Source organism: Salmo salar, chromosome 09, assembly GCF_965601325.2.
Source record: "Salmo salar chromosome 09, fSalSal1, whole genome shotgun sequence".
In the NCBI taxonomy this organism is placed as follows: Eukaryota; Metazoa; Chordata; class Actinopteri; order Salmoniformes; family Salmonidae; genus Salmo; species Salmo salar.
This window is the reverse complement of record NC_138299.1, coordinates 92,103,760-92,130,743: the sequence shown is the minus strand read 5'-3', so window position 1 is coordinate 92,130,743 and position 26,984 is coordinate 92,103,760. Positions and strand designations below refer to the sequence as shown.

The 26,984-nt window shown below is 47.8% G+C and overlaps 1 protein-coding gene across 5 annotated transcripts in view; it reads left to right on the top strand.

Annotated features, from left to right (window-relative positions):
* The window catches only part of LOC106612132 (ankyrin repeat and KH domain-containing protein 1), a 61,199-nt gene that overhangs the window by 11,890 nt on the left and 22,325 nt on the right, over positions 1-26,984 (top strand). For 2 of the 5 annotated variants that reach the window (XM_082956061.1, XM_082956059.1), the window contains exons 2-17: positions 1,124-1,277; positions 13,801-13,957; positions 16,027-16,174; positions 16,366-16,513; positions 17,896-18,129; positions 18,352-18,446; positions 18,599-18,754; positions 19,351-19,432; positions 19,626-19,817; positions 20,399-20,508; positions 21,682-21,769; positions 22,216-22,343; positions 22,491-22,634; positions 22,754-22,859; positions 24,773-25,050; positions 25,558-25,836. In XM_082956061.1, the coding sequence (XP_082812187.1) occupies positions 1,124-1,277; positions 13,801-13,957; positions 16,027-16,174; positions 16,366-16,513; positions 17,896-18,129; positions 18,352-18,446; positions 18,599-18,754; positions 19,351-19,432; positions 19,626-19,817; positions 20,399-20,508; positions 21,682-21,769; positions 22,216-22,343; positions 22,491-22,634; positions 22,754-22,859; positions 24,773-25,050; positions 25,558-25,836 (2,499 nt within the window). Of the gene's footprint in view, positions 1-1,123; positions 1,278-13,800; positions 13,958-16,011; positions 16,175-16,365; positions 16,514-17,895; positions 18,130-18,351; positions 18,447-18,598; positions 18,755-19,350; positions 19,433-19,625; positions 19,818-20,398; positions 20,509-21,681; positions 21,779-22,215; positions 22,344-22,490; positions 22,635-22,753; positions 22,860-24,772; positions 25,051-25,557; positions 25,837-26,984 lie in introns of all 5 variants that reach the window. The other 3 variants (XM_082956060.1, XM_082956058.1, XM_082956057.1) reach the window with 3 other exon arrangements.

Sequence of the window (26,984 nt, the reverse complement as noted above, 5' to 3'; positions counted from 1 at the left end):
ATGCAACGCAGGACAAGCCAGTTAGTTAACCTATTAATATCATCAACCATGTGTAGTTAACTAGTGATTTTGTTAGGATTAATAGTTTTTTATAAGATAAGTTTAATGCTAGCTAGCAACTTACCTTGGCGCCTTGCAGCCACAAGGTTCTTTTGATGCTGCACTCGCATAACAGGTGGTCAGCCTGCCACGCAGTCTCCTCGTGGATTGCAATGTAATCGGCCATGCCAATATTAATCAGTCGTCCTCTAGCTTGGTGGGCCAAAATATAGTCTGTGGTGGGCCCCAAACCTCTGGGCTTGGTGGGCCAAAATATAGTCTGGTTGGTCGCGTAATAAACATGACCTTTTCCTGGTCAGGTCACGCATTCAGGAAAAACTTGAAGCTTGGCTAAAAGTCTTCTGCATGCTTGGTTTCGGTTGGCAGCTAACCGAATGAGTGTGCTCGCATACTCCCTTTAAAAGACCTTCGCTTGAAAAACCAGAAAAGGCTGCAATAGTCCTGTTTGTCCATCTCGAGATGTCGTAGCCAGTATACACTTCCTCAAAATAGTCAGAATTAATGTAAGAACTCAGGAAATCGTTTATGCCAAGGCAGTCTTACTTGCTCAATTTTACATCTAACAAGTGAAAAAATGTGCATGAAAATGATTAGTCTCTCGTTGAATGACAACAAACGCTTAATTGAAGAATCCCTACTGTTGACCAATTTCCGACGAAGGGGCGTATACTTCGGCTACCGACGTCAGCTTGCCTTGAGAAGATGTTTTGTGTACATGAACAGCCGAAAATAATAACATATAAAAAACCTTGCCGAAGACCAAAATGTCACAATGTGGTCATAAATATATCCAGTCATGCAAATAAGTCTGGGTTTGCGGAGGACACCAGTCAACCTGAAGAGCTGTGCTAGTTTACATTAGACTCCAGTCTTAGGTCTTATTTAACTCTGTTCATCAACAACTATGGATACAGATTTTTAAGCAATATAATATTAGACATTTTTGGGGTCGGTTGCAGATCAAGATGCAACATCAAGAGTGAGTTGTCCCTGTCTGCTGTTATGTGCTTTATATGTTGTGCTTTGCTTACACTTGTCTCTCTCCCCCTTCTCCTTACCCCAGGTGGAGTCATTTATCTTGGACCAGGAGGACTTGGAGAACCCAATCATGAAGACGGCCTCGGAGTTGCTTTTGTCCAGCGCCACAGACGGGGTGGACCTCCGCACCGTCGACCCAGAGACACAGGCCCGCCTCGAGGCCCTGCTAGAAGCTGCAGGTACGACCTCTAAACCCTGACCTAGACGCAGAGACCTAGGCCCCGCCTCAAGGCCCTGCTAGAGGCTGGAAGTACGACTCTGGGCCCTAACCCTGACCCATGTTGTTCAGAACCCAACTGGGCCCAATCCCACTATTCAGCCCTGTCCCAAAGTCAATTCAAACTCACTTCACCTTAAGATTTAGGCCTAGTACCCCATCCAAACCAATTCTATCTAACCCTACTTGACATGAAAGGACCCCTCCAGCAACCCCATTCCACCCTACCAGATCCCAGCTCGCCCCCTCTAGTACTTCCCACAAACCTGACACCTTGCCTTGCAGACTGTCACAGTTCTGTTTGATCCATTGAAGTGAATGTGTGGTTATCTGCATCTAACACAGCATAGCTGTCACCCACCATCCGACCACGTTAGATCACTGATTACTTCAGGGGAAGGACGAAGGCAGGAGGCGTTTCAAACAGGAGAAAAGCCAGAAAGAGAGAGGTCCATGTTTCTAATGTCAACATGTGGATGTCTGTGTTAGTGTGTGCTCGCATGTGCGTAGCCTACATGTGTCTGGCTCTTGACTGTTGTAGTGTAGTGGTAGAGCAGGTGCTTATGGGTAAACGTGTGTGTTATATGGACCAGGGTGTGTCTAGGTTTTACAGTAGGTAACAGTATTCAATTATCTTAAAAAGCTTTTTGTTAAATATCAACACGACACAAAATGCAAATTACCGTAATTTCCGGACTATTAAGCGCACCTGAATATAAGCCGCACCCACTGAATTAAAAAAAAAATATTACTTTGAACATAAATAAGCCGCACATGTCTATAAGCCGCAGGTGCCTCCCGGTACATTGAAACAAATGAACTTTACACAGGCTTTAACGAAACACGGCTTGTAACCAAAAAAAATAGGCTTTAACCAAACAGGCTTGTAACAAAAAATAAAAAAATAGCAGTAAGCTTTAGTTGTCTTTTTGTCAATTCCTCACGCTGCGGTTTCCAACGTCTTATCATCGACTCATTAAGACCAAGCTCCCGTGCAGCAGCTCTATTTCCTTTTCCAACAGCCAGATCAATCGCCTTCAACTTGAAAGCTGCATCATATGCATTTCTCCGTGTCTTTGCCATGATGAGGGTGACAAAATGACTACTGTAATCAGAATGATGGGAAGTTTGAGAGCGCTCGATTTAATCTAAACAGTAAACAAAAAAGTTGTTTGACCTTAACCCGTTCGGCAATTTCATTGGTCTAATGAAAGCTTCATGCCGCCAAAAAACTTAGCACGTCACAGAATGTGTTTTTTTGAGAGAAAAAAAATTTAAAGCGGGAAAAATCCATATATTAGCCGCGTCATTGTTTAAGCCGCGAGGTTAAAAGCCTGGGAAAAAAGTTGCGGCTTATAGTCCGGAATTTACGGTACAGGAAAATGTCAATGTAGTTTTCTCTTCTCTCTCTCTGAGACACAGGCCATGTCCAAAATGGCACCCTATTCCCTATCCCACAGGTCTATGGTTCCTGATTTAAAAAGTAGTTCACTATATAGGGAATAGGCTGCAGTTTCTGTGCTGCATTAATGATTTATTCCATCAAGTCAATTGAGAACCAATTCTCATTTAGAATGACAACCTGGCCGAAATGCATAACATTACAGCAAAGAACAGGACAACACACAATACCACAAAGTGAACACACTATATACAGAGAGAAGGTACAAATGCATAAAATATACAACGTTTACAGTCTCAGGTCAGTTAGGATCACCACTTTATTTTAAGAATGTGAAATGTCAGAATAATACTAGTGATTTATTTCAGCTTTTATTTATTTCAAAATCAAATCAAATGTATTTTTATATAGCCCTTCGTACATCAGCTGATATTCTCAAAGTGCTGTACAGAAACCCAGCCTAAAACCCCAAACAGCAAGCAAAGCATGTGAAAGAAGCACGGTGGCTAGGAAAAACTCCCTAGGAAAAACTCCCTAGAAAGGCCAAAAACCTAGGAAGAAACCTAGAGAGGAACCAGGCTATGAGGGGTGGCCAGTCCTCTTCTGGCTGTGCAGGGTGGATATTATAACAGAACATGGTCAAAATGTTAAAATGTTCATAAATGACCAGCATGGTCAAATAATAATAATCATAGTAGTTGTCGAGGGTGCAACAAGCACGTCCGGTGAACAGGTCAGGGTTCCATAGCCGCAGGCAGAACAGTTGAAACTGGAGCAGCAGCACGGCCAGGTGGACTGGGGACAGCAAGGAGCCATCATACCAGGTAGTCCTGAGGCATGGTCCTAGGGCTCAGGTCCTCCGAGAGAAAGACAGAAAGAGAGAAAGAGAGAATTAGAGAGAGCATATTTAAATTCACACAGGACACTGGAAAAGACAAGAGAAATACTCCAGATGTAACAGACTGACCCTAGCCCCCCGACACATAAACTACTGCAGCATAAATACTGGAGGCTGAGACAGGAGGGATCAGAAGACACTGTGGCCCCATCCGATGATACCCCCGGACAGGGCCAAACAGGCAGGATATAACCCCACCCACTTTGCCAAAGCACAGCCCCCACACCACTAGAGGGATGTCTCCAACCACCAACTTACCGTCCTAAGACAAGGCCGAGTATAGCCCACAACGATCTCCGCCATGGCACAACCCAAGGGGGGGGCGCCAACCCAGACAGGAAGACCACGTCAGTGACTCAACCCACTCAAGTGACGCACCCCTCCCATGGACGGCATGGAAGAACACCAGTAGGCCAGTGACTCAGCCCCTGTAAAAGGGTTAGAGGCAGAGAATCCCAGTGGAAAGAGGGGAACCGGCAAGGCAGAGACAGCAAGGGCGGTTCGTTGCTCCAGCCTTTCCGTTCACCTTCACACTCCTGGGCCAGACTATACTTAATCATAGGACCTACTGAAGAGATAAGTCTTCAGTAAAGACTTAAAGGTTGAGACTGAGTCTGCGTCTCTCACATTGGTAGGCAGACCATTCCATAAAAATTGAGCTCTATAGGAGAAAGCCCTACCTCCAGCCGTTTGCTTAGAAATTCTAGGGACAATTAGGAGGCCTGCGTCTTGTGACCGTAGCGTACGTGTAGGTATGTACGGCAGGACCAAATCGGAAAGATAGGTAGGAGCAAGCCCATGTAATGCTTTGTAGGTTAGCAGTAAAACCTTGAAATCAGCCCTTGCCTTAACAGGAAGCCAGTGTAGGGAGGCTAGCACTGGAGTAATATGATCAAATTTTTGGGTTCTAGTCAGGATTCTAGCAGCCGTATTTAGCACTAACTGAAGTTTATTTAGTGCTTTATCCGGGTAGCCGGAAAGTAGAGCATTGCAGTAGTCCAGCCTAGAAGTAACAAAAGCATGGATTAATTTTTCTGTGTCATTTTTGGACAGAAAATTTCTGATTTTTGCAATGTTACGTAGATGGAAAAAAGCTGTCCTTGAAACAGTCTTGATATGTTCTTCAAAAGAGAGATCAGGGTCCAGAGTAACGCCGAGGTCCTTCACAGTTTTATTTGAGACGACTGTACAACCATCCAGATTAATTGTCAGATTCAACAGAAGATCTCTTTGTTTCTTGGGACCTAGAACAAGCATCTCTGTTTTGTCCGAGTTTAAAAGTAGAAAGTTTGCAGCCATCCACTTCTTTATGTCTGAAACACAGGCTTCTAGCGAGGGCAATTTTGGGGCTTCACCATGTTTCATTGAAATGTACAGCTGTGTGTCGTCCGCATAGCAGTGAAATTTAACATTATGTTTTCGAATGACATCCCCAAGAGGTAAAATATATAGTGAAAACAATAGTGGTCCTAAAACGGAACCTTGAGGAACACCGAAATTTACAATTGATTTGTCAGAGGACAAACCATTCACAGAGACAAACTGATATCTTTCCGACAGATAAGATCTAAACCAGGCGAGAACTTGTCCATGTAGACCAATTTGGGTTTCCAATCTCTCCAAAAGAATGTGGTGATCGATGGTATCAAAAGCGGCACTAAGATCTAGGAGCACGAGGACAGATGCAGAGCCTCGGTCTGACGTCATTAAAAGGTCATTTACCACCTTCACAAGTGCAGTCTCAGTGCTATGATGGGGTCTAAAACCAGACTGAAGCGTTTCGTATACATTGTTTGTCTTCAGGAAGGCAGTGAGTTGCTGTGCAACAGCTTTTTCAAAATTTTTTGAGAGGAATGGAAGATTCGATATAGGCCGATAGTTTTTTATAATTTCTGGATCAAGATTCGGCTTTTTCAAGAGAGGCTTTATTACTGCCACTTTTAGTGAGCTTGGTACACATCCGGTGGATAGAGAGCCGTTTATTATGTTCAACATAGGAGGGCCAAGCACAGGAAGCAGCTCTTTCAGTAGTTTAGTTGGAATAGGGTCCAGTATGCAGCTTGAGGGTTTGGAGGCCATGATTATTTTCATCATTGCGTCAAGAGATATAGTACTAAAACACTTTAGTATCTCCCTTGATCCTAGGTCCTGGCAGAGTTGTGCAGACTCAGGACAATGGAGCTTTGGAGGAATACCCAGATTTAAAGAGGAGTCTGTAATTTGCTTTCTAATGATCATGATCTTTTCCTCAAAGAAGTTCATAAATGTATTACTGCTGAAGTGAAAGCCATCCTCCATTTGCGAATGCTGCTTTTTAGTTAGCTTTGCGACAGTATCAAAAAGAAATTTCGGATTGTTCTTATTTTCCTCAATTAAGTTGGAAAAATAGGATGATCGAGCAGCAGTAAGGGCTCTTCGATACTGCACGGTACTGTCTTTCCAAGCTAGTCGGAAGACTTCCAGTTTGGTGTGGCGCCATTTCCGTTCCAATTTTCTGGAAGCTTGCTTCAGAGCTCGTGTATTTTCTGTATACCAGGGAGCTAGTTTCTTATGACAGATGTTTTTAGTTTTTAGGGGTGCAACTGCATCTAGGGTATTGCGCAAGGTTAAATTGAGTTCCTCGGTTAGGTGGTTAACTGATTTTTGTCCTCTGACGTCCTTGGGTAGGCAGAGGCAGTCTGGAAGGGCATCAAGGAATCTTTGGGTTGTCTGAGAATTTATAGCACGACTTTTAATGCTCCTTGGTTGGGGTCTGAGCAGATTATTTGTTGCGATTGCAAACGTAATAAAATGGTGGTCCGATAGTCCAGGATTATGAGGAAAAACATTTAGATCCACAACATTTATTCCATGGGACAAAACTAGGTCCAGAGTATGACTGTGGCAGTGAGTAGGTCCAGAGACATGTTGGACAAAACCCACTGAGTCGATGATGGCTCCGAAAGCCTTTTGGAGTGGGTCTGTGGACTTTTCCATGTGAATGTTAAAGTCACCAAAAATTAGAATATTATCTGCTATGACTACAAGATCCGATAGGAATTCAGGGAACTCAGTGAGGAACACTGCATATGGCCCAGGAGGCCTATAAACAGTAGCTATAAAAAGTGAGTGAGTAGGCTGCATAGATTTCATGACTAGAAGCTCAAAAGACGAAAACGTCATTATTTTTTTTTTTTTTTGTAAATTGAAATTTGCTATCGTAAATGTTAGCAACACCTCCGCCTTCACCACATTCCCAGTGGCTCAGAAGTTTATACACTCAATTAGAATTTGGTAGCATTGCCTTTTAAATTGTTTAACTTGGGTCAAACGTTTCGTGTAGCCTTCCACAAGCTTCCCACAATAAGTTGGGTGAATTTTGGCCCATTCCTCCTGACAGAGCTGGTGTAACTGAGTCAGGTTTGTAGGCCTCCTTGCTCGCACACGCTTTTTCTGTTCTGCCCACAAATTTTCTATGGGATTGCGGTCAGGGCTTTGTGATGGCCATTCCAATACCTTGACTTTGTTGTCCTTAAGCGATTTTCTCACAACTTTGGAAGTATGCTTAGGGTCATTGTCCATTTGGAAGACCCATTTGCGACTAAGCTTTAACTTCCTGACTGATGTCTTGAGATATTGCTTCAATATATCCACATCATTTTCCATTCTCATGATGCCATCTATTTTGTGAAGTGCACCAGTCCCTCCTGCAGCAAAGCACCCCCACAACATGCTGTTATATATATATATATATATATATATATATATATATTACACAGACAGACAGACGTGGACATGCCTTCAAATTAGAGGATTCGGGTATCAACCATACCCGTTGCTGACAGGTGTATAAAATAGATCACACAGCTACGCAATCTCCATAGACGAACATTGGCAGTAGAATAGCCTTAAGAGCTCAGTGACTTTCAATGTGGCACCGTCATAGGATGCCAACTTTCCAACAAGTCAGTTTGTCAAAATTCTGCCCTGCTAGAGCTGCCCCGGTCGACTAAGTGCTGTTATTGTGAAGTGAAAACTTCTAGGAGCAAGAACGTGAAGTGGTAGGCCACACAAGCTCACAGAATGGGACCGCCAAGTGCTGAAGCGCGTAAAAATTGTCTGTCCTCGGTTGCAACACTCACTACCGAGTTCCAAACTGCCTCTGGAAGCAACGTCAGCACAAGAACTGTTCGTCTGGAGCTTCATGAAATGGGTTTCTTTGGCCGAGCAGCCGCACACAAGCCTAAGATCAATACAACAGGTGTAGACTTTACAGTGAAATGCTTACTTACGAGCCCTTGACCAACAATGCAGTTTCAAAAAATAAGGACAAGAATAAGAGAAAGTAACAAGTAATTAAAGAGTAGCAGTAAAATAACAATAGCGAGACGATATACAGGGGGGTACCGGTACAGAGTCAATGTGCGGGGGCACCGGTTAGTTGAGGTAGTATGTACATGTAGGTAGAGTTATTAAAGTGACAATACATAGATGATAACAACAGAGAGTAGCAGCAGTGTAAAAGAGGGAGGGGGGGGGCAATGCAATTAGTCTGGGTAGCCATTTGATTAGATGTTCAGGAGTCTTATGGCTTGGGGTTAGAAGCTGTTTAGAAGCCTCTTGGACCTAGACTTGGAGCTCCGGTACCGCTTGCCGTGCGGTAGCAGAAAGAACAGTCTATGACTAGGGTGGCTGGAGTTTTTGACCATTTTTAGGGCCTTCCTCCACACCCCCTGGTATAGAGGTCCTGGATGGCAGGAAGCTTTGCCCCAGTGACGTACTGGGCTGTTCGCACTACCCTCTGTAGTGCCTTGTGGTTGGAGGCCGAGCAGTTGCCATACCAGGCAGTGATGCAACCAATCAGGATGTTCTTGATGGTGCAGCTGTAGAACCTTTTGAGGATCTGAGGACCCGTGCCAAATCTTTTCAGTCTCCTGAGGGAAAATAGATTTTGTCGTGCCCTCTTCACGACTGTCCTGGTGTGCTTGGACCATGTTAGTTTGTTGGTGATGTGGACTCCAAGGAACTTGAAGCTCTCAACCTGCTCTGCTGACTTTGGAGTAGTGGAAGCATTTTCTTGGAGTGGATAATCACACTTCACCATCTGGCTGTCTGACGAACGAATCTGGATTTGGCGGATGCCAGGAGAACGCTACCTGCCCTGATGCATAGCGCCAACTGTAAAGTTTGGAGGAGGAGGAATAATGGTCTGGGGCTGTTTTTTATGGTTTGGGCCCCTTGTTCCAGTGAAAGGAAATCTTAATGCTACAGCATACAAGAAATGGTTTGAGATCGGTGTGGAAGAATTTGACTGGCCTGCACAGAGCCCTGACCTCAACCCCATTGAATACCCTTGGGATGAATTGGAATGCTGACTGCGAGCCAGGCCTAATCACCCAACATCAGTGGCTGACCTCACTAATGCTTTTCTGGCTGAATGGAAGTAAGTCCCCGCAGCAATGTTCCAACATCTAGTGGAAAGCCTTCCCAGTCAAGGTTGTTATAGCAGCAAAGGGAGGACCAACTCTATATTGATGCCCATGATTTTGGAATGAGATGTTCGACGAGCAGGTGTCCACATACTTAAAAAAACTCTTCCTGGTGTTTATTACGGATCCCCATTAGCTGCCAAAGCAGCAGCTACTCTTCCTGGGGTCCAGCAAAGTTAAGGCAATTTATAACATTTTAAAAACATTACAATACTTTCACAGATTTCACAACACACTGTGTGCCCCCAGGCCCCTACTCCACCACTTCCACATATCTACAGTACTAAATCCATGTGTATGTATAGTGCGTATGTTATCGTGTGTGTGCATGCGTGTGTCTGTGCCAATATTTGTGTTTCTTCACAGTCCCCGCTGTTCCATAATGTGTTTTTTTTATCTGTTGTTTAAATCTAATTTTACTGCTTGCTTGTGGTCATCTATGTTGTTGTTCTTTAGGTGGAGTTATGGGTCAATTTGCATATTATTCCTCTACATGTGGAACGCATAAAAATCATTTTTTTTATTTTGGTTTAACACCATTTTGACACATTCACCCCATTTATTTCTAGAATACTATGTTTTGTCATACACCAGATAGGTACAGTGACGTGGTGGTTTACAGGGTCAGCCATAGTCGTTCGTGGTGGTTTACAGGGTCAGCCATAGTCGTACGTGGTGGTTTACAGGGTCAGCCATAGTCGTACGTGGTGGTTTACAGGGTCAGCCATAGTAGTACGTGGTGGTTTACAGGGTCAGCCATAGTCGTACGTGGTGGTTTACAGGGTCAGCCATAGTAGTACGTGGTGGTTTACAGGGTCAGCCATAGTCGTTCGTGGTGGTTTACAGGGTCAGCCATAGTCGTACGTGGTGGTTTACAGGGTCAGCCATAGTCGTACGTGGTGGTTTACAGGGTCAGCCATAGTAGTACGTGGTGGTTTACAGGGTCAGCCATAGTCGTACGTGGTGGTTTACAGGGTCAGCCATAGTAGTACGTGGTGGTTTACAGGGTCAGCCATAGTCGTACGTGGTGGTTTACAGGGTCAGCCGTAGTCGTACGTGGTGGTTTACAGGGTCAGCCGTAGTAGTACGTGGTGGTTTACAGGGTCAGCCGTAGTCGTACGTGGTGGTTTACAGGGTCAGCCGTAGTCGTACGTGGTGATTTACAGGGTCAGCCGTAGTCGTACGTGGTGGTTTACAGGGTCAGCCGTAGTCGTACGTGGTGGTTTACAGGGTCAGCCGTAGTCGTACGTGGTGGTTTACAGGGTCAGCCGTAGTCGTACGTGGTGGTTTACAGGGTCAGCCGTAGTCGTACGTGGTGGTTTACAGGGTCAGCCGTAGTCGTACGTGGTGGTTTACAGGGTCAGCCATAGTAGTACGGCGCCCTTGGAGCAAATTGGGGTTAATAATTACTAAAGGACATATCGACAGATTTTTCACCTTGAATGCTGGGGTATTCGAACCAGCGACCTTTTTGTTACTAGCCCAATGATTTAACCGCAAGGGAAGCTGCCGCCCTAATGAGAAACATTCACACTGGGTTAGTGCAGAAATACCACAATAACACGAGGCAAAATTGGCAACACGGTAGACTGAATGATCAGCAGGCATATTGATCAGTCAGCAGATCAGGTAATGTTTTTAAAGGAGTGTGGTGGCTTGAAGGTCTTATGCAGCTCGTTCCAGTCGTTGGCGGCGGAAAACTGGAATGATTGATGGCCACAGGAAGTGCTGGGCTTGGAATGAGCAGGTTGCTATTGGTAGTGGAGATGTTGAGGTAGAGGGGGGACTTGCCAATGAGGGACTTGTAAATAAATTGGTACCAGTGGATCTGGTGTTGTGAATGTAACGAGGGCCAGTTGACCAGGGTGTAAAGGTCACAGTGACAAGTGTTTAAGAGGGCACTGGTAACAAAGCGGATGGCAGTGTGGTAAATTACAAGTTGTTTGAGGGAGGTTTTGGAGGCAAGCCTGTAAACTACATTGTCATAGTCCAGGATTGACAGTATGATCATTTTTACAAGGGTGTGCTTGGCAGAGTGGGTGAAGGATGTTCTGTTGCGGATTAGGAAACCAATTCTGGATGTAAATTTAGACTATAGGTGGGTGATGTGTGTATGGAATGAGGTTGAGAATGTTAGGAGAGTAGGCAGGTTGAGGTAAGTTCTGGTTGAAGAGCATGCATTTAATTTTTTGGGTTTTGGTAAGGTCAGAGAAGGTGTGTTGGATGTTAAAGGTATGTTGTAGGGTGGTTGCACGGTGTTCAGGGCGGGGCCAGTTGTGTACAGGATAGTGTCATAAAGGTGGATGAGGGTCACCAGAAGCATGCGCAACATTCTTAATATACACCGAGAATAGGATCGGCCCAAGAATCTATCCTTGTGGAACTCCCGTAGATACAGCCAGTGGGTTAGAAAGCAGGCCCCTCGGATTGTACACGGCCAGAGAAATAGTTTCCAAACTAAGCTAGACAATCCTCAGAACCCTAGGTCGTTGACTGTGTTGATCAGGATGTAGTGGTTAACAGAATCAAAGGCTTTGGCCAGATCAGTAAAAACAGCCGCACAATGCTGCTTGTTGTCAAAATCCGTGGTCATGTTGTTTAGACAGGACAATACAACGATCAACCACCCAGACCTCAGCCCTCCACTACTTGCCCTGCCTGCCCGCCTGGGGCAACATTGTAAAATCCTTCTGACAGCCAGGTGTCGGCTAAGTTTAGATTGACTCACACAGGCAGGGTAGTGGTGATATAAACACTGACTGGCAGGACCCACCCACCTCTAAACTTTTCTAGTGCAAAGATGGTGCCGTACTGTATGGCTGCTGTCTTGAGCTCTTTCTCTTGCTAGCTTACTCTCACTTTCTCCCTTGTCTCATGTCAATGGACACGCACACAGTATTTTGGCTTGGCTGGCCTCCCTGGATGGAAAGTGTGTCTTGCTCCTTGTGAAAGAGGTCCTTCAGTATGTTAACGGAACAAACAGTCTGATTTTTTCCTCCTGCCTGCTTCTCTCTTTCGCTCTCCTCCCTCCCCTGCATCTCGGTCCTCTCCCTCTCTTCTGCTGGCTTTCTCTTCCCTCCCTCTCTCCCACTCACACACACTCGTGTATGACATTCCTGCTTTTCACCCTGCTGTGCCTGTCTGTCCAACACTTTCTACACACAGTGCTAGTCCACCAGTCTAGGTCTCATCTATAATTCACAAGACAGAGCCCTGCTAGCCTAGGCCCCCAAGCCCCTCGCCCCTACCCTTCTGGCCCCTAGCTAGCCCCTACCCTTCTGGCCCCTAGCTAGCCCCTACCCTTCTGGCCCCTAGCTAGCCCCTACCCTTCTGGCCCCTAGCTAGCCCCTACCCTTCTGGCCCCTAGCTAGCCCCTACCCTTCTGGCCCCTAGCTAGCCCCTACCCTTCTGGCCCCTAGCTAGCCCCTACCCTTCTGGCCCCTAGCTAGCCCCTACCCTTCTGGCCCCTCGTTAGCCCCTGCCCCCTAGTCACTAGCTAGCCCCCTAGACACTAGACGCTCCCTACCCCCCCTAGCCACCCCCTACCCCCCTAGACACTAGCCACCCCACTAAACACTAGCCATCCTCCTAGACACTAGCCACCCCTAGACACTAGCCAGCCCCCTAGCCACCCCTAGACACTAGCCAGCCCCCTAGCCACCCCTAGACACTAGCCAGCCCCCTAGCCACCCCTAGACACTAGCCAGCCCCCTAGCCACCCCTAGACACTAGGCACCCCTAGACACTAGCCACCCCCCTAGACACTAGCCACCCCCCTAGACACTAGCCACCCCCCTAGACACTAGCCACCCCCCTAGACACGAGCCCCTAGACACGAGCCACCCCCCCCCCCAAGACACGAGCCACCCCTCAGCCCTTTAGGTAGCACCCTAACCCATAGCAACTCTAGTGTAGCCCCCAGGCACTTGGGGTTAGATCTGTGAGGACTGGGTCAGTCGGTGGAGGACGTATGTCTACATTTTCACCTAGCTTCTCAGGGGGAAAGGTGGAAATACTTTCACATTACTTCATGTGAAAATGCCTCTAGACCAAGACGTTTTAACATATAGACATACACAGAGTGTACAAAATATTAGGAACACCTTTTGCCCTCAGAACAGCCTCAATTCGTCGGGGCATGGACTCCACAAGGTGTCAAAAGCGTTCCACAGGGATGCTGACCCATGTCGACTCCAGTGCTTCCCAAAGTTGTCAAGTTGGCTGGATGTCCTTTGGGTGGTGGACCATTCTTGAGCGTGAACATCCAGCAGCGTTGCAGTTCTTGGCACACACACACACACACACACACACACACACACACACAATCGATGTCTCAAATGTGTCAAGGCTTAAACAAACCTTCTTTAACGTGTCTACTCCCGTTCATCTACACTGATTTTGAAGGGGATTTAACAAGTGACATCAATAAGGGATCATAGCTTTCACCTGTTCAGTCTATTTCATGGACAGAGCACTATGTGTCATGGTTTGTACACTCAGTGTATATACCCAAGACTGTTAAGCTTGTCAAATCTGTTTTCCTGATTTGGATCTAACCCATGCTTGTGTTTTTTTGTATTTTTTGTTATGAATGCCGCTACTAACATTGGATTGGATTGGCTGTGGCTGGACTTGCCTCTACGATCGCCTGCCTGGCTTCTTTGGTGTGGTTTTGCCCCCATGCCTGTGTTTCCTGTGATGACCTTTAATCCGGAAGGCATTGGTAAACTGTCAACTGCGGATGGTAAAGCGTTTGCAGATCCCGAGGTGCTGCGGAGACTGACGTCGTCAGTGAGCTGTGCCCTGGACGAGGCGGCTGCCGCCCTGACGCGCATGAGAGCAGAGAACACACTCAACGCTGGCCAGGCCGACAAGTATGTATCTACCCCAGTCCATCTATCATCAATACATCTATCAATACATGAGAAGAGAACACACTCAACGCTGGCCAGGCCGACAAGTACAGTTGAAGTCAGAAGTTTACATACATCTTAGCCAAATACTTTTAAACTGTTTTTCACAATTCCTGATATTTAATCCTAGTGAAAATTCCATGTCTTAGGTCAGTTAGGATCACCACTTTATTTTAAGAATGTGAAATGTCAGAATAATAGTAGAGTGATTTATTTCAGCTTTTATTTCTTTCATCACATTCCCAGTGGGTCAGAAGTTTACATACACTCCAATAGTATTTGGTAGCATTGCCTTTAAATTGTTTAACTTGGGTCAAACGTTTCGGGTAGCCTTCCACAAGTTTCCCATAATAAATTGGGTGAATTTTGGCCCATTCCTCCTGACAGAGGTGGTGTAACTGAGTCAGATTTGTAGGCCTCCTTGCTCGCACATGCTTTTTCAGTTCTGCCCACAAATGTTCTATAGGGTTGAGGTCAGGGCTTTGTCATGGCCACTCCAATACCTTGACTTTGTTGTCCTTAAGCCATTTTGCCATAACTTTGGAAGTATGCTTGGGGTCATTGTCCATTTGGAAGACCCATTTGCTTTAACTTCCTGACTGATGTCTTGAGATGTTGCTTCAATATATCCACATAATTTTCCTCCCTCACGATGTCATCTATTTTGTGAAGTGCACCAGTCCCTCCTGCAGCAAAGCACCCCCACAACATGATGCTGCCACCCCCGTGGTTCACAGTTGGGATGGTGTTCTTCGGCTTGCACGCCTCCCCTTTTTTCCTCCAAACATAACGATGGTTATTATGGTCAAACAGTTCTATTTTTGTTTCATCAGACCAGAGGACATTTCTCCAAAAAGTACTATCTTTGTCCCCATGTGCAGTTGCAAACCGTAGTCTGGCTTTTTCTATGTCGGTTTTGGAGCAGTGGCTTCTTCCTTGCTGAGTGGCCATTAAGGTTATGCCAATATAGGACTAGTATTACTGTGGATACAGATACTTTTGTACCTGTTTCCTCCAGCATCTTCACGAGGTCCTTTGCTGTTGTTCTGGGACTGATTTGCACTTTTCGCACCAAAGTACGTTAATCTCTAGGACACAGAACGCGTCTCCTTCCTGAGCGGTATGATGGCTGCGTGGTCCCATGGTGTTTATACTTGCCTACTATTGTTTGTACAGATGAACGTGGTACTTTTAGGCGTTTGGAAATTTCTCCCAAGGATGAGCCAGACTTGTGGAGGTCTACAGTTTCTTTTCTGAGGTCTTGACTGATTTCTTTTGACTTTCCCATGGTGTCAAGCAAAGAGGCACTGAGTTTGAAGGTAGGCCTTGAAATACATCCACAGGTACACCTCCAATTGACTCAAATGATGTCAATTAGCCTATCAGAAGCTTCTAAAGCCATCACATCATTTTCTGGAATTTTCCAAGCTGTTTAAAGGCACAGTCATTTTAGTTTATGTAAACTTCTGACCCACTGGAACTGTGATACTGTGAATTATAAGTGAAATAATCTGTCTGTAAACAATTGTTGGAAAAATTACTTGTGTCCTGCACAAAGTAGATGTCCTAACCAACTTGCCAAAAGTATAGTTTGTTAATAAGAAATTTGTGGAGTGGTTGAAAAACGAGTTTTAATGACTCCAACCTAAGTGTATGTAAACTTCTAACTTCAACTGTGTGTATCTACCCCAGTCCATCTATCAATACATCTATCAATACATCTATCAATACATCTATCAATACATGAGAAGAGAACACAGTGCCGACAAGTATGTCAGACCTACTGAATATAGCAGTCAATATCTGAATGTCAGTCAATGTATTACCTCCGTGATCAATATGTTACTCGATCAAACAGTTTAGTCAAGCATCATGTCTGGAAGTTTCAGTAATAGCAGAAGTGTGATTATGAGCTGTGTGTGTGTGTGTGTGTGTGTGCGGCATTAGTTGTGTAAGTGTGTGCGTTTATGTAAGGGGGGTGTGTTCTCCTGTCACAGGGGCAGTAATTGTAGCAGTCTGGTTATTTTCAGCCGCAGTCTAGCGGAGGCGTGTTCGGACGGAGACGTGAACGCCGTGAGGAAGCTGCTAGACGAGGGGCGGAGCGTCAACGAACACACTGAGGAAGGAGAGAGTCTTCTCTGCCTCGCCTGCTCTGCTGGATACTATGAACTCGCACAGGTGTGTGTCTGTGTGTCTGTGTGTCTGTCGCAAGTGTGTAATCGTCCTTTTTCAATCAGTCATTTTAGTAACTTCTGTGAAAGGTGTCCTCTTTTTGTGGGTTATGTCAGAATGCGGTTCAGTCCCCCACAATCTCTACAGCATACAATGTAAATGTATGAGCTCTGACCCCTGCTGTGATTGGTTGTTAGGTGCTGCTGGCCATGCATGCCAACGTGGAGGACCGGGGGATTAAAGGTGACATCACTCCCCTGATGGCGGCGGCGAGCGGTGGTTACGTCGACATCGTCAAGCTGCTCCTGGTCCACGGGGCCGACGCCAACGCACAGTCCTCCACCGGTACAAATACACGCATTTCTCTCTCGTTTTCCATCTGCCTTGCTCAATGTGCGTCTGGTTATTCCTTGTCATAATTTTTGGTCCAAACCGAAATGTTTAGATTTCTGCTTGGACAATATGTCCCTATGCACCATCTCGGCCCATTGAGTTGCATTAAATCTAAACATCACTAACACACGTAACACGGCCCTGACGCATGGTCTCTCTCCCTGTAGGTAACACGGCCCTGACGTATGGTCTCTCTCCCTCTGTAGGTAACACGGCCCTGACGTATGGTCTCTCTCCCTCTGTAGGTAACACGGCCCTGACGTATGGTCTCTCTCCCTGTAGGTAACACGGCCCTGACGCATGGTCTCTCTCCCTGTAGGTAACACGGCCCTGACGTATGGTCTCTCTCCCTCTGTAGGTAACACGGCCCTGACGTATGGTCTCTCTCCCTCTGTAGGTAACACGGCCCTGACGTATGGTCTCTCTCCCTCTGTAGGTAACACGGCCCTGACGTATGGTCTCTCTCCCTCTGTAGGTAACACGGCCCTGACGTATGGTCTCTCTCCCTCTGTAGGTAACACGGCCCTGACGTATGGTCTCTCTCCCTCTGTAGGTAACACGGCCCTGACGTATGGTCTCTCTCCCTCTGTAGGTAACACGGCCCTGACGTATGGTCTCTCTCTCCCCCTGTAGGTAACACGGCCCTGACGTATGGTCTCTCTCCCTGTAGGTAACACGGCCCTGACGTATGGTCTCTCTCCCTGTAGGTAACACGGCCCTGACGTATGGTCTCTCCCCCTGTAGGTAACACGGCCCTGACGTATGGTCTCTCTCCCTGTAGGTAACACGGCCCTGACGTATGGTCTCTCTCCCTGTAGGTAACACGGCCCTGACGTATGGTCTCTCTCCCTGTAGGTAACACGGCCCTGACGTATGGTCTCTCCCCCTGTAGGTAACACGGCCCTGACGTATGGTCTCTCTCCCTGTAGGTAACACGGCCCTGACGTATGGTCTCTCTCCCTGTAGGTAACACGGCCCTGACGTATGGTCTCTCTCCCTGTAGGTAACACGGCCCTGACGTATGGTCTCCTCCCTGTAGGTAACACGGCCCTGACGTATGGTCTCTCCCCTGTAGGTAACACGGCCCTGACGTATGGTCTCTCCCCCTGTAGGTAACACGGCCCTGACGTATGGTCTCTCTCCCTGTAGGTAACACGGCCCTGACGTATGGTCTCTCTCCCTGTAGGTAACACGGCCCTGACGTATGGTCTCTCTCCCTGTAGGTAACACGGCCCTGACGTATGGTCTCTCTCCCTGTAGGTAACACGGCCCTGACGTATGGTCTCTCTCCCTGTAGGTAACACGGCCCTGACGTATGGTCTCTCTCCCTGTAGGTAACACGGCCCTGACGTATGCGTGTGCTGGGGGGTTTGTAGATGTGGTGAAGGTTCTCCTAAAGGAAGGGGCCAACATCGAGGACCACAACGAGAACGGTCACACCCCTTTAATGGAGGGGGCGAGCGCGGGCCACGTGGACGTGGCCAGGGTTCTGCTGGAGTACGGCGCCGGGATCAACACACACTCCAACGAGTTCAAGGAGAGCGCCCTCACACTCGCCTGCTACAAAGGTCTTCTTCACTTCTCGTCTGAGTATTCAAGTGTTCCCTTTGATTGTTTTAGATGTTTTCTTGTGGCGCTCGCTCACATCGCCCCCCTAATGCAACCTTCATAGTCTCAGACAACAAAATAACAGTCTCTGCTTCTCTCTCCTTCCCCCCCGCCGCCCGCCCTCTCTCTCTCTATATATATATATATATATATATATATATATATTATATATATATATATAGGTCATCTGGACATGGTGAGGTTTCTGCTGGAAGCCGGGGCAGATCAGGAGCATAAGACAGATGAGATGCACACAGCGCTGATGGAAGCCTGCATGGTGAGCATATGACCCAATACACAGCCCCTCTCTTCTCTCTCCCTGCTTGTGTGTGTGTGTCTCCAGTGCTAGAATGTGTGTGTAACTCTGTGTCATAACCAACTCAGGTGCTTATGTTGTCCCTATGTGTGTGTGTGCTCTTCCTGTCCCAGGATGGGCATGTGGAGGTGGCACGGCTGCTGTTGGACAGCGGGGCGCAGGTCAACATGCCCGCTGACTCCTTCGAGTCACCCCTCACCCTGGCAGCCTGCGGCGGGCATGTAGATCTAGCAGCTCTGCTCATAGAGAGAGGAGCCAACCTAGAGGAGGTGAGTAGGAACACACAGTCCTTAAACACTGGATGTGTGTGTGGGTGAATGAGGGTTAGGGTCCAACCCGCTCTGAGGAACCTCCATTGTCACACTGAGGGTGACTTCCAGAGAGTGGCGAGGGGCTCAGGAAATCCTTCAGCTTCAGGACACACATCATGTAATTCATGTTCCACTTTTAAATAATAAAACAAGCATGAAATTCAAATGAACAAACCCCCGCTGTCATTTTACAAGATTTAACCATCAGTAACAGTTAAATGTTTAATTTGGGGATATTTTTGAGCTTTTACGTGTGTCAAGTCTCGACATCAGACAAACTAATGCACATGTCATAATTAGGCACGCCTCTCCATTCTTTTGTGAAATTGCACAAATCAACGCAGTGCCTTGTGGGATTCCACATGACTATGGGAGCGGCAGCGTTGCAGGCTCAGTCTAAGTGGCTACTGGGGGGGTTAGTTCGCCCCTACGCCCTGGATCATTTTCACTCCTTCAGCTTTGGGACACTTGTTCAAATGGAGGGGCCAGGGGAAGTGGGGGTTTTGGGATTCAGCCACTGAGACCTGTAACAGTGCATGTTTTAATGTGTCCAGGTGAATGATGAAGGTTACACCCCTCTGATGGAGGCAGCCAGAGAAGGTCATGAAGAGATGGTGGCCCTGCTACTGGCTCAGGGTAATCAACTGGCAGATACATGGATATCTGCACACTGTTCAATGCTGTTGCATGTATACTATGTTATTGTGTGCAATAAAGTGCTTTGTCATGCCTGTTGGTGAGGGTCTCACTCCTAATATAGACACTTAGCTCTCTCTCTCCATCTCTCTCATTCTCTCTCCATCTCTCGCTCTCCTCCCTCCCCCTCCAGGTGCGAACATCAATGCCCAGACGGAGGAGACCCAGGAGACAGCCCTGACCCTGTCCTGCTGTGGAGGGTTCCTGGAGGTGGCTGACTTTCTCATCAAGGCTGGGGCCGACATCGAGCTGGGCTGCTCCACGCCTCTCATGGAGGCTGCACAGGAGGGTCACCTGGAGCTGGTCAAATACCTCCTGGCTGCAGGTACACACACACACACACACACACCTGGAGCTGGTCAAATACCTCCTGGCTGCAGGTACACACACACCTGGAGCTGGTCAAATACCTCCTGGCTGCAGGTACACACACACACACGCACACCTGGAGCTGGTCAAATACCTCCTGGCTGCAGGTACACACACACACACACACACACACACACACACACACACACACACACACACACACACACACACACACACACACACACACACACACACACACACCTGGAGCTGGTCAAAAACCTCCTGGCTGCAGGTACACACACACCTGGAGCTGGTCAAATACCTCCTGGCTGCAGGTACACACACACACACACCTGGAGCTGGTCAAATACCTCCTGGCTGCAGGTACACACACACACACACACACACACCTGGAGCTGGTCAAATACTGAGGATTCTTAGTTTGATCTTTAGTATTTTGGTAGGGTACTTTTGTGAGAGTCCTGGCCTTTGGCCTAGAAACTAATAGCTGTTGTAAGTAAAGTTGACAAATTCTACCTTTTTAACAGGGCTTGTTAGTTTTTTTGGTCTGCATTGAACTCTGACCTCTCTCTATAGGGGCAAACGTGCACGCTACCACGGCGACAGGAGACACAGCGCTGACGTACGCGTGTGAGAACGGACACACAGACGTGGCCGACGTTCTACTGCAGACTGGAGCCGATCTGGTACACCAACACCTGTTATCTCTCACTCTGTCACCATCTCCCTCTCTGTTTTATCTTCCCTGTTATCTCTCACTCTGTCACCATCTCCCTCTCTGTTTTACCTCCCTGTCCCCTCGTCCCTCCCCCCGATCTCCCTGCCCACTCTGTCACCATCTCCCTCTCTGTTTTATCTTCCCTGTTATCTCTCACTCTGTCACCATCTCCCTCTCTGTTTTATCTTCCCTGTTATCTCTCACTCTGTCACCATCTCCCTCTCTGTTTTATCTTCCCTGTTATCTCTCACTCTGTCACCATCTCCCTCTCTGTTTTACCTTCCCTGTTATCTCTCACTCTGTCACCATCTCCCTCTCTGTTTTATCTTCCCTGTTATCTCTCACTCTGTCACCATCTCCCTCTCTGTTTTATCTTCCCTGTGTTTTATCTTCCCTGTGTTTACTGTCCTTGTTGGCACCAGAAGTCCTCAAGGATAGTAAAACTATAAGATTTGGACATTACTATTTTAGGCTTAGAGGTTACGTTTAGGGTTCGAATTAACGTTAGGGTTAGAATTAAGGTTAGGGTTAGGTATAGTTATAGGGTTTAGGGTTAGAATTAAGGTTGGGGTTAGGTATAGTTATAGGGTTTAGGGTTAGAATTAAGGTTGGGGTTAGATATAGTTATAGGGTTTAGGGTTAGAATTAAGGTTAGGGTTAGGTATAGTTATAGGGTTTAGGGTTAGAATTAAGGTTAGGGTTAGATATAGTTATAGGGTTTAGGGTTAGAATTAAGGTTGGGGTTAGGTATAGTTATAGGGTTTAGGGTTAGAATTAAGGTTGGGGTTAGATATAGTTATAGGGTTTAGGGTTAGAATTAAGGTTAGGGTTAGGTATAGTTATAGGGTTTAGGGTTAGAATTAAGGTTGGGGTTAGGTATAGTTATAGGGTTTAGGGTTAGAATTAAGGTTAGGGTTAGGTATAGTTATAGGGTTTAGGGTTAGAATTAAGGTTGGGGTTAGGTATAGTTATAGGGTTTAGGGTTAGAATTAAGGTTGGGGTTAGATTTAGGGGTTAGGAAAATAGAATTATGGATGGGAATCAATTCTTTGGTCCCCACAAGGCTAGCAATACATAACTGTGTGTGTGTGTGGACCCATGTCCTGTCCTAAAATCCACGTCCTGTTTGTCTGTTCTCCAGGAGCATGAGTCTGAGGGGGGGAGGACGCCCCTGATGAAGGCAGCCAGAGCAGGACACCTCTGTACCGTGCAGTTCCTCATCAGCAAGGGTGGGTTAGGTTAGACTGCATCTTTTTTTTTTAAACCCTCTACAATGCCCTCGTTAAAACAATGTCCTACTATGGCAGCCACTGGCAGGAGTAGGCGAAGTCACAGAGTGAGTGCTCTGCATAGGTGCTTTGGTGGTGTTTTCTGTGGGACTGAAAAAAACAAAGCTTGGGAACATAAAATAACGTGTTTTACCAGGCCCCTGCTTTTAAAATAACAGTTCTGTTCCAGAATCTCCTTCTTTCCTCAATGTTGTTATTTTCCGGTTTTTGGTTCGGTTTCCTGAACTGGTTCCAACCCCTGGTTCTAATATTCTTTGGCTTAGACTGCATTAAAAAACACGTACAGGTCCCTTATTTAGGATCTACATTCATTTTGAACTATTGTTGTTATGAAACAATTCTTAGAAGTGAATTTAAAGTTGAAGTTTCTTGTGTTTTGTGTCCAGGTGCTAATGTGAACAGAGCGACGGCTAACAAGGACCACACGGTGGTGTCTCTGGCCTGCGCTGGAGGACACCTGGCTGTGGTAGAGCTGCTACTGACGCACGGAGCTGACCCCACACACAGACTGAAGGTAGAAAACGCACACCGTCATCAAACACCATCAAACTCATAAGGAAGCTGTTCAACTCAGCCATAGTAACAACAGTATCAGAATAGATAAAGTGAACTTTGAAGCCTCATGCAGACTTACACTCACTTCCTGTTTCTCCTCCAATAGGACGGCTCGACAATGCTGATTGAAGCTGCTAAGGGCGGCCACACCAACGTGGTGTCCTACCTGCTAGACTTCCCTAACAACATCCTGTCTGTCCCCGCGCCCGACCTCTGCCAACTCACACCTCCCTCACAAGACCCCTCTCAGGTTAAATGTTTTTCATGAAATAGTTTTGTGCTATTAAAACAGGAAATGGCCAGCATGGAAATTGTGTTAAACTAGTTGTCAAAGTAGTTGATGTTTTACGACCACTCATCTATCCCCAGGTTCCACGTGTCCCATTCCAGGCCCTGGCCATGGTGGTGCCCCCCCAGGAGCCAGACAGAGCCCCCTCCAACATCACCACGCCCCCGCCACCCGTCACCAGCAAAGGTAAAACGGGGAGCCTTGGCCTGGCCTGTTATGAACGGGGAGCCTTGGCCTGGCCTGTTATGAACGGGGAGCCTTGGCCTGGCCTGTTATGAACGGGGAGCCTTGGCCTGGCCTGTTATGAACGGGGAGCCTTGGCCTGGCCTGTTATGAACGGAGCCTTGGCCTGGCCTGTTATGAACGGGGAGCCTTGGCCTGGCCTGTTATGAACGGGGAGCCTTGGCCTGGCCTGTTATGAACGGAGCCTTGGCCTGGCCTGTTATGAACGGGGAGCCTTGGCCTGGCCTGTTATGAACGGGGAGCCTTGGCCTGGCCTGTTATGAACGGGGAGCCTTGGCCTGGCCTGTTATGAACGGGGAGCCTTGGCCTGGCCTGTTATGAACGGGGAGCCTTGGCCTGGCCTGTTACGAACGGGGAGCCTTGGCCTGGCCTGTTACGAACGGAGAGCCTTGGCCTGGCCTATTACGAACGGGGAGCCTTGGCCTGGCCTGTTACGAACGGGGAGCCTTGGCCTGGCCTGTTACGAACGGGGAGCCTTGGCCTGGCCTGTTACGAACGGGGAGCCTTGGCCTGGCCTGTTACGAACGGGGAGCCTTGGCCTGGCCTGTTACGAACGGGGAGCCTTGGCCTGGCCTGTTACGAACGGGGAGCCTTGGCCTGGCCTGTTACGAACGGGGAGCCTTGGCCTGGCCTGTTACGAACGGGGAGCCTTGGCCTGGCCTGTTACGAACGGGGAGCCTTGGCCTGGCCTGTTACGAACGGGGAGCCTTGGCCTGGCCTGTTATATAATGAACAAAAATATAAATGCAACATGCAACAATTTCACTGAGTTACAGTTCATATAAGGAAATCAGTCGCTTGAAACAAATTAATTAGGTCCTAATCTATGGATTTCACATGACTGGGAATACAGATATGCATCTGTTTAAAAAAGAAAAAGGTAGGATCAGAAAACCAGTCAGTATCTGGTGTGACCACCATTTGTCTCATGTAGCACAACACATCTTCACATAGAGTTGATCAGGCTGTTGATTGTGGAATGTTGTCCCACTCCTCTTAAATCAATGGTTCTGCGAAGTTTCTGGATATTGGCGGGAACTGGAACACACTGTCATACACGTCGATCCAGAGCATCCCAAACATGCTCAATGGGTGACATGTCTGTGAGTATGGTCATGGAAGAACTGGGACATTTTCAGCTTCCTGGAATTGTGTACAGATCCTTGTGACATGGGGCCGTACATTATCATGCTGAAACATTAGGTGATGGAGGCAGATGAATGGCACGACAATGGGCCTCAGGATCTCAAGGTGTCTCTGTGCATTCAAATTGCCATATACGTGGTCTGCGGTTGTGAGGCCGGTTGGATGTACTTCCAAGTCCTCTAAAATGACGCTGGAGTCGGCTTATGGTAGAGAAATGTACATTCAGTTCTCTGGCAACAGCTCTGGTGGGCATTCCTGCAGTCAGCATGCCAATTGCACGCTCCATCAAAACCTGAGACATCTGTGGCGTTGTGCTGTGACAAAACTGCACATTTTAGTGGCCTTTTATTGTCCCCAGCACAAGGTGCACCTGTGTAATGATCATGCTCTTTCTTCATATGCCACACCTGTCAGGTGGATGGATGATCTTGGCAAAGGAGAAATGCTCATTAACAGGGATGTAAACAAATTGTGCACAGCATTTGAGAGAAATGAGCTTTTTGCGTGTTTGGAACATTTCTGGGATCATTTATTTCAGCTCATGAAACATGTTGCGTTTATATTTTGGTTCAGTATACATATCAAAAGTGTCTAACGATGACGTGACTTCAACTGATGAGTTATTTACTTTATTGTAGTGTGACCTAATCTTCCTCTCATCCCTTTCTCCCTCAATCCTTCTCATCCCTCTTCCTCCATCCCTCCTCTAGGTTTGTCCAAGCAGAGACACGCTGCCATCCCTCCCAGCCCCTCCAGTCCAGGGGGGGTACGTCCCGGCCCGGGTCCTGGAGATGCAGAGGCCTTGCCCCCCTTCCACTTGTGCCAGCCCCTGGAGTGTATTGTGGAGGAGACAGAGGGAAAGCTGAATGAGCTGGGCCAGAGGATCTCAGCCATAGAGAAAGCCCAGCTGCAGTCTCTGGAACTCATTCAGGGAGAGCCGCTCACCAAAGACAAGATTGAAGAGCTGAAGAAGAGCCGGGAGGAGCAGGTGAGAGCAGACGGATGATCATTCGTAGGTATAGGACCACAGAGATCCTATTGAATTATTGATGAGGTCATAGACCAGCGTTTCCCAAACTTGGTCCTGGGGACCCCAAGGGGTGCACGTTTTGGTTTTTGCCTGAGCAAAATGATTCAAATAATACATATTTTTTTTGAATCAGCTGTGTGGTGCTCGGGCAAAACCCAAAATGTGGACGCCTTGGGGTCCCGAGGACCGAGTTTGGGAAACGCTGTCATAGACCCTCAATACAGGTAGGTATAGGGCACACAATGGAAATTGTTGTAAAAGAAAATGTACAACCAAAAGCGAAAATGTGCATTTCTTATTCCAGGTAGTTTCGTCCCCGTTTTTTATTTATTTTATTTAGTGCCTAATGAACACCACCTAGGTCTGATAGGATCTCATGGGTCTATAAAATCTCTCAACCAATGGATGAGCGAGGTCTGAACACAAAACTATAGGTCTGATCCCCTGCCGTGGCGTGTCCTCTAGGTCCAGAAGAAGAAGAAGATTCTGAAGGAGCTGCAGAAGGTGGAGCGCCAGCTGCAGCTGAAGACCCAGCAGCAGTTCACCAAAGAGTACATGGAGGCCAAGGGCCTGAAGGAAGAGCAGGAGGCAGGCCAGGGCCCGGGACCAGGGCCGGGGGAAGGGGCCAACACTACCATGCCTGGGGCCCTCACAGCACCACCAGGGGTTAACACGCACACACAGCCCGGGTCGGACACAGGGTCTGACGAGGAGAACAGAGAGGAGGAGGAGGAAGATGATGAGGTTAGGAGTTGTTGGCGGTGGTCTGTTAGTTCTGAGTAGTCAAGAGTTTCTGCTTTTCTGCCATTTTCCCCCCATATCTAATAGAGACACAACTATCACCCCCTGGTATCTAATAGAGACACAACTATCACCCCCTGGTATCTAATAGAGACACAACTATCTATTGCCCCCCCGGTGTCTAATAGAGACACAACTATCTATCGCCCCCCGGTGTCTAATAGAGACACAACTATATATCGCCCCCTAGTATCTAATAGAGACACAACTATCACCCCCTGGTATCTAATAGACACAACTATCACCCCCTGGTATCTAATAGAGACACAACTATCGCCCCCCGGTGTCTAATAGACACATGACTATCTATCGCCCCCCCCCGGTGTCTAATAGAGACACGGCTCTCGTCCCCCCCCCCGGTGTCTAATAGAGACACGGCTCTCGCCCCCCGGTGTCTAATAGAGACACGGCTCTCGCAACCCCCCCCCCCCCCGGTGTCTAATAGACACACGACTCTCGCCCCCCCCCCGGTGTCTAATAGACACACGACTCTCGTCCCCCCCCCGGTGTCTAATAGAGACACGGCTCTCCCCCCCCCGGTGTCTAATAGACACACGACTCTCGCCCCCCCCCCCGGTGTCTAATAGAGACACGGCTCTCGCAACCCCCCCCCCCGGTGTCTAATAGAGACACGGATCTCGCCCCCCCCGGTGTCTAATAGACACACGGCTCTCGCCCCCCCCGGTGTCTAATAGAGACACGACTCTCGCCCTCCCCCCGGTGTCTAATAGAGACACGGCTCTCCCCCCCCCCCCGGTGTCTAATAGAGACACGGCTCTCCCCCCCCCCCCCCAGTGTCTAATAGAGACATGACTCTCGCCCCCACGGCTCTCGCCCCCCCCCGGTGTCTAATAGAGACACGACTCTCGCCCCCCCCGGTGTCTAATAGAGGCACGGCTCTCGCCCCCCCCGGTGTCTAATAGAGACACAACTATCACCCCCTGGTATCTAATAGAGACACAACTATCGCCCCCCCGGTGTCTAATAGAGACACGGCTCTCGCCCCCCCCCGGTGTCTAATAGAGACACGGCTCTCCCCCCCCCCCCAGTGTCTAATAGAGACATGACTCTCGCCCCCACGGCTCTCGCCC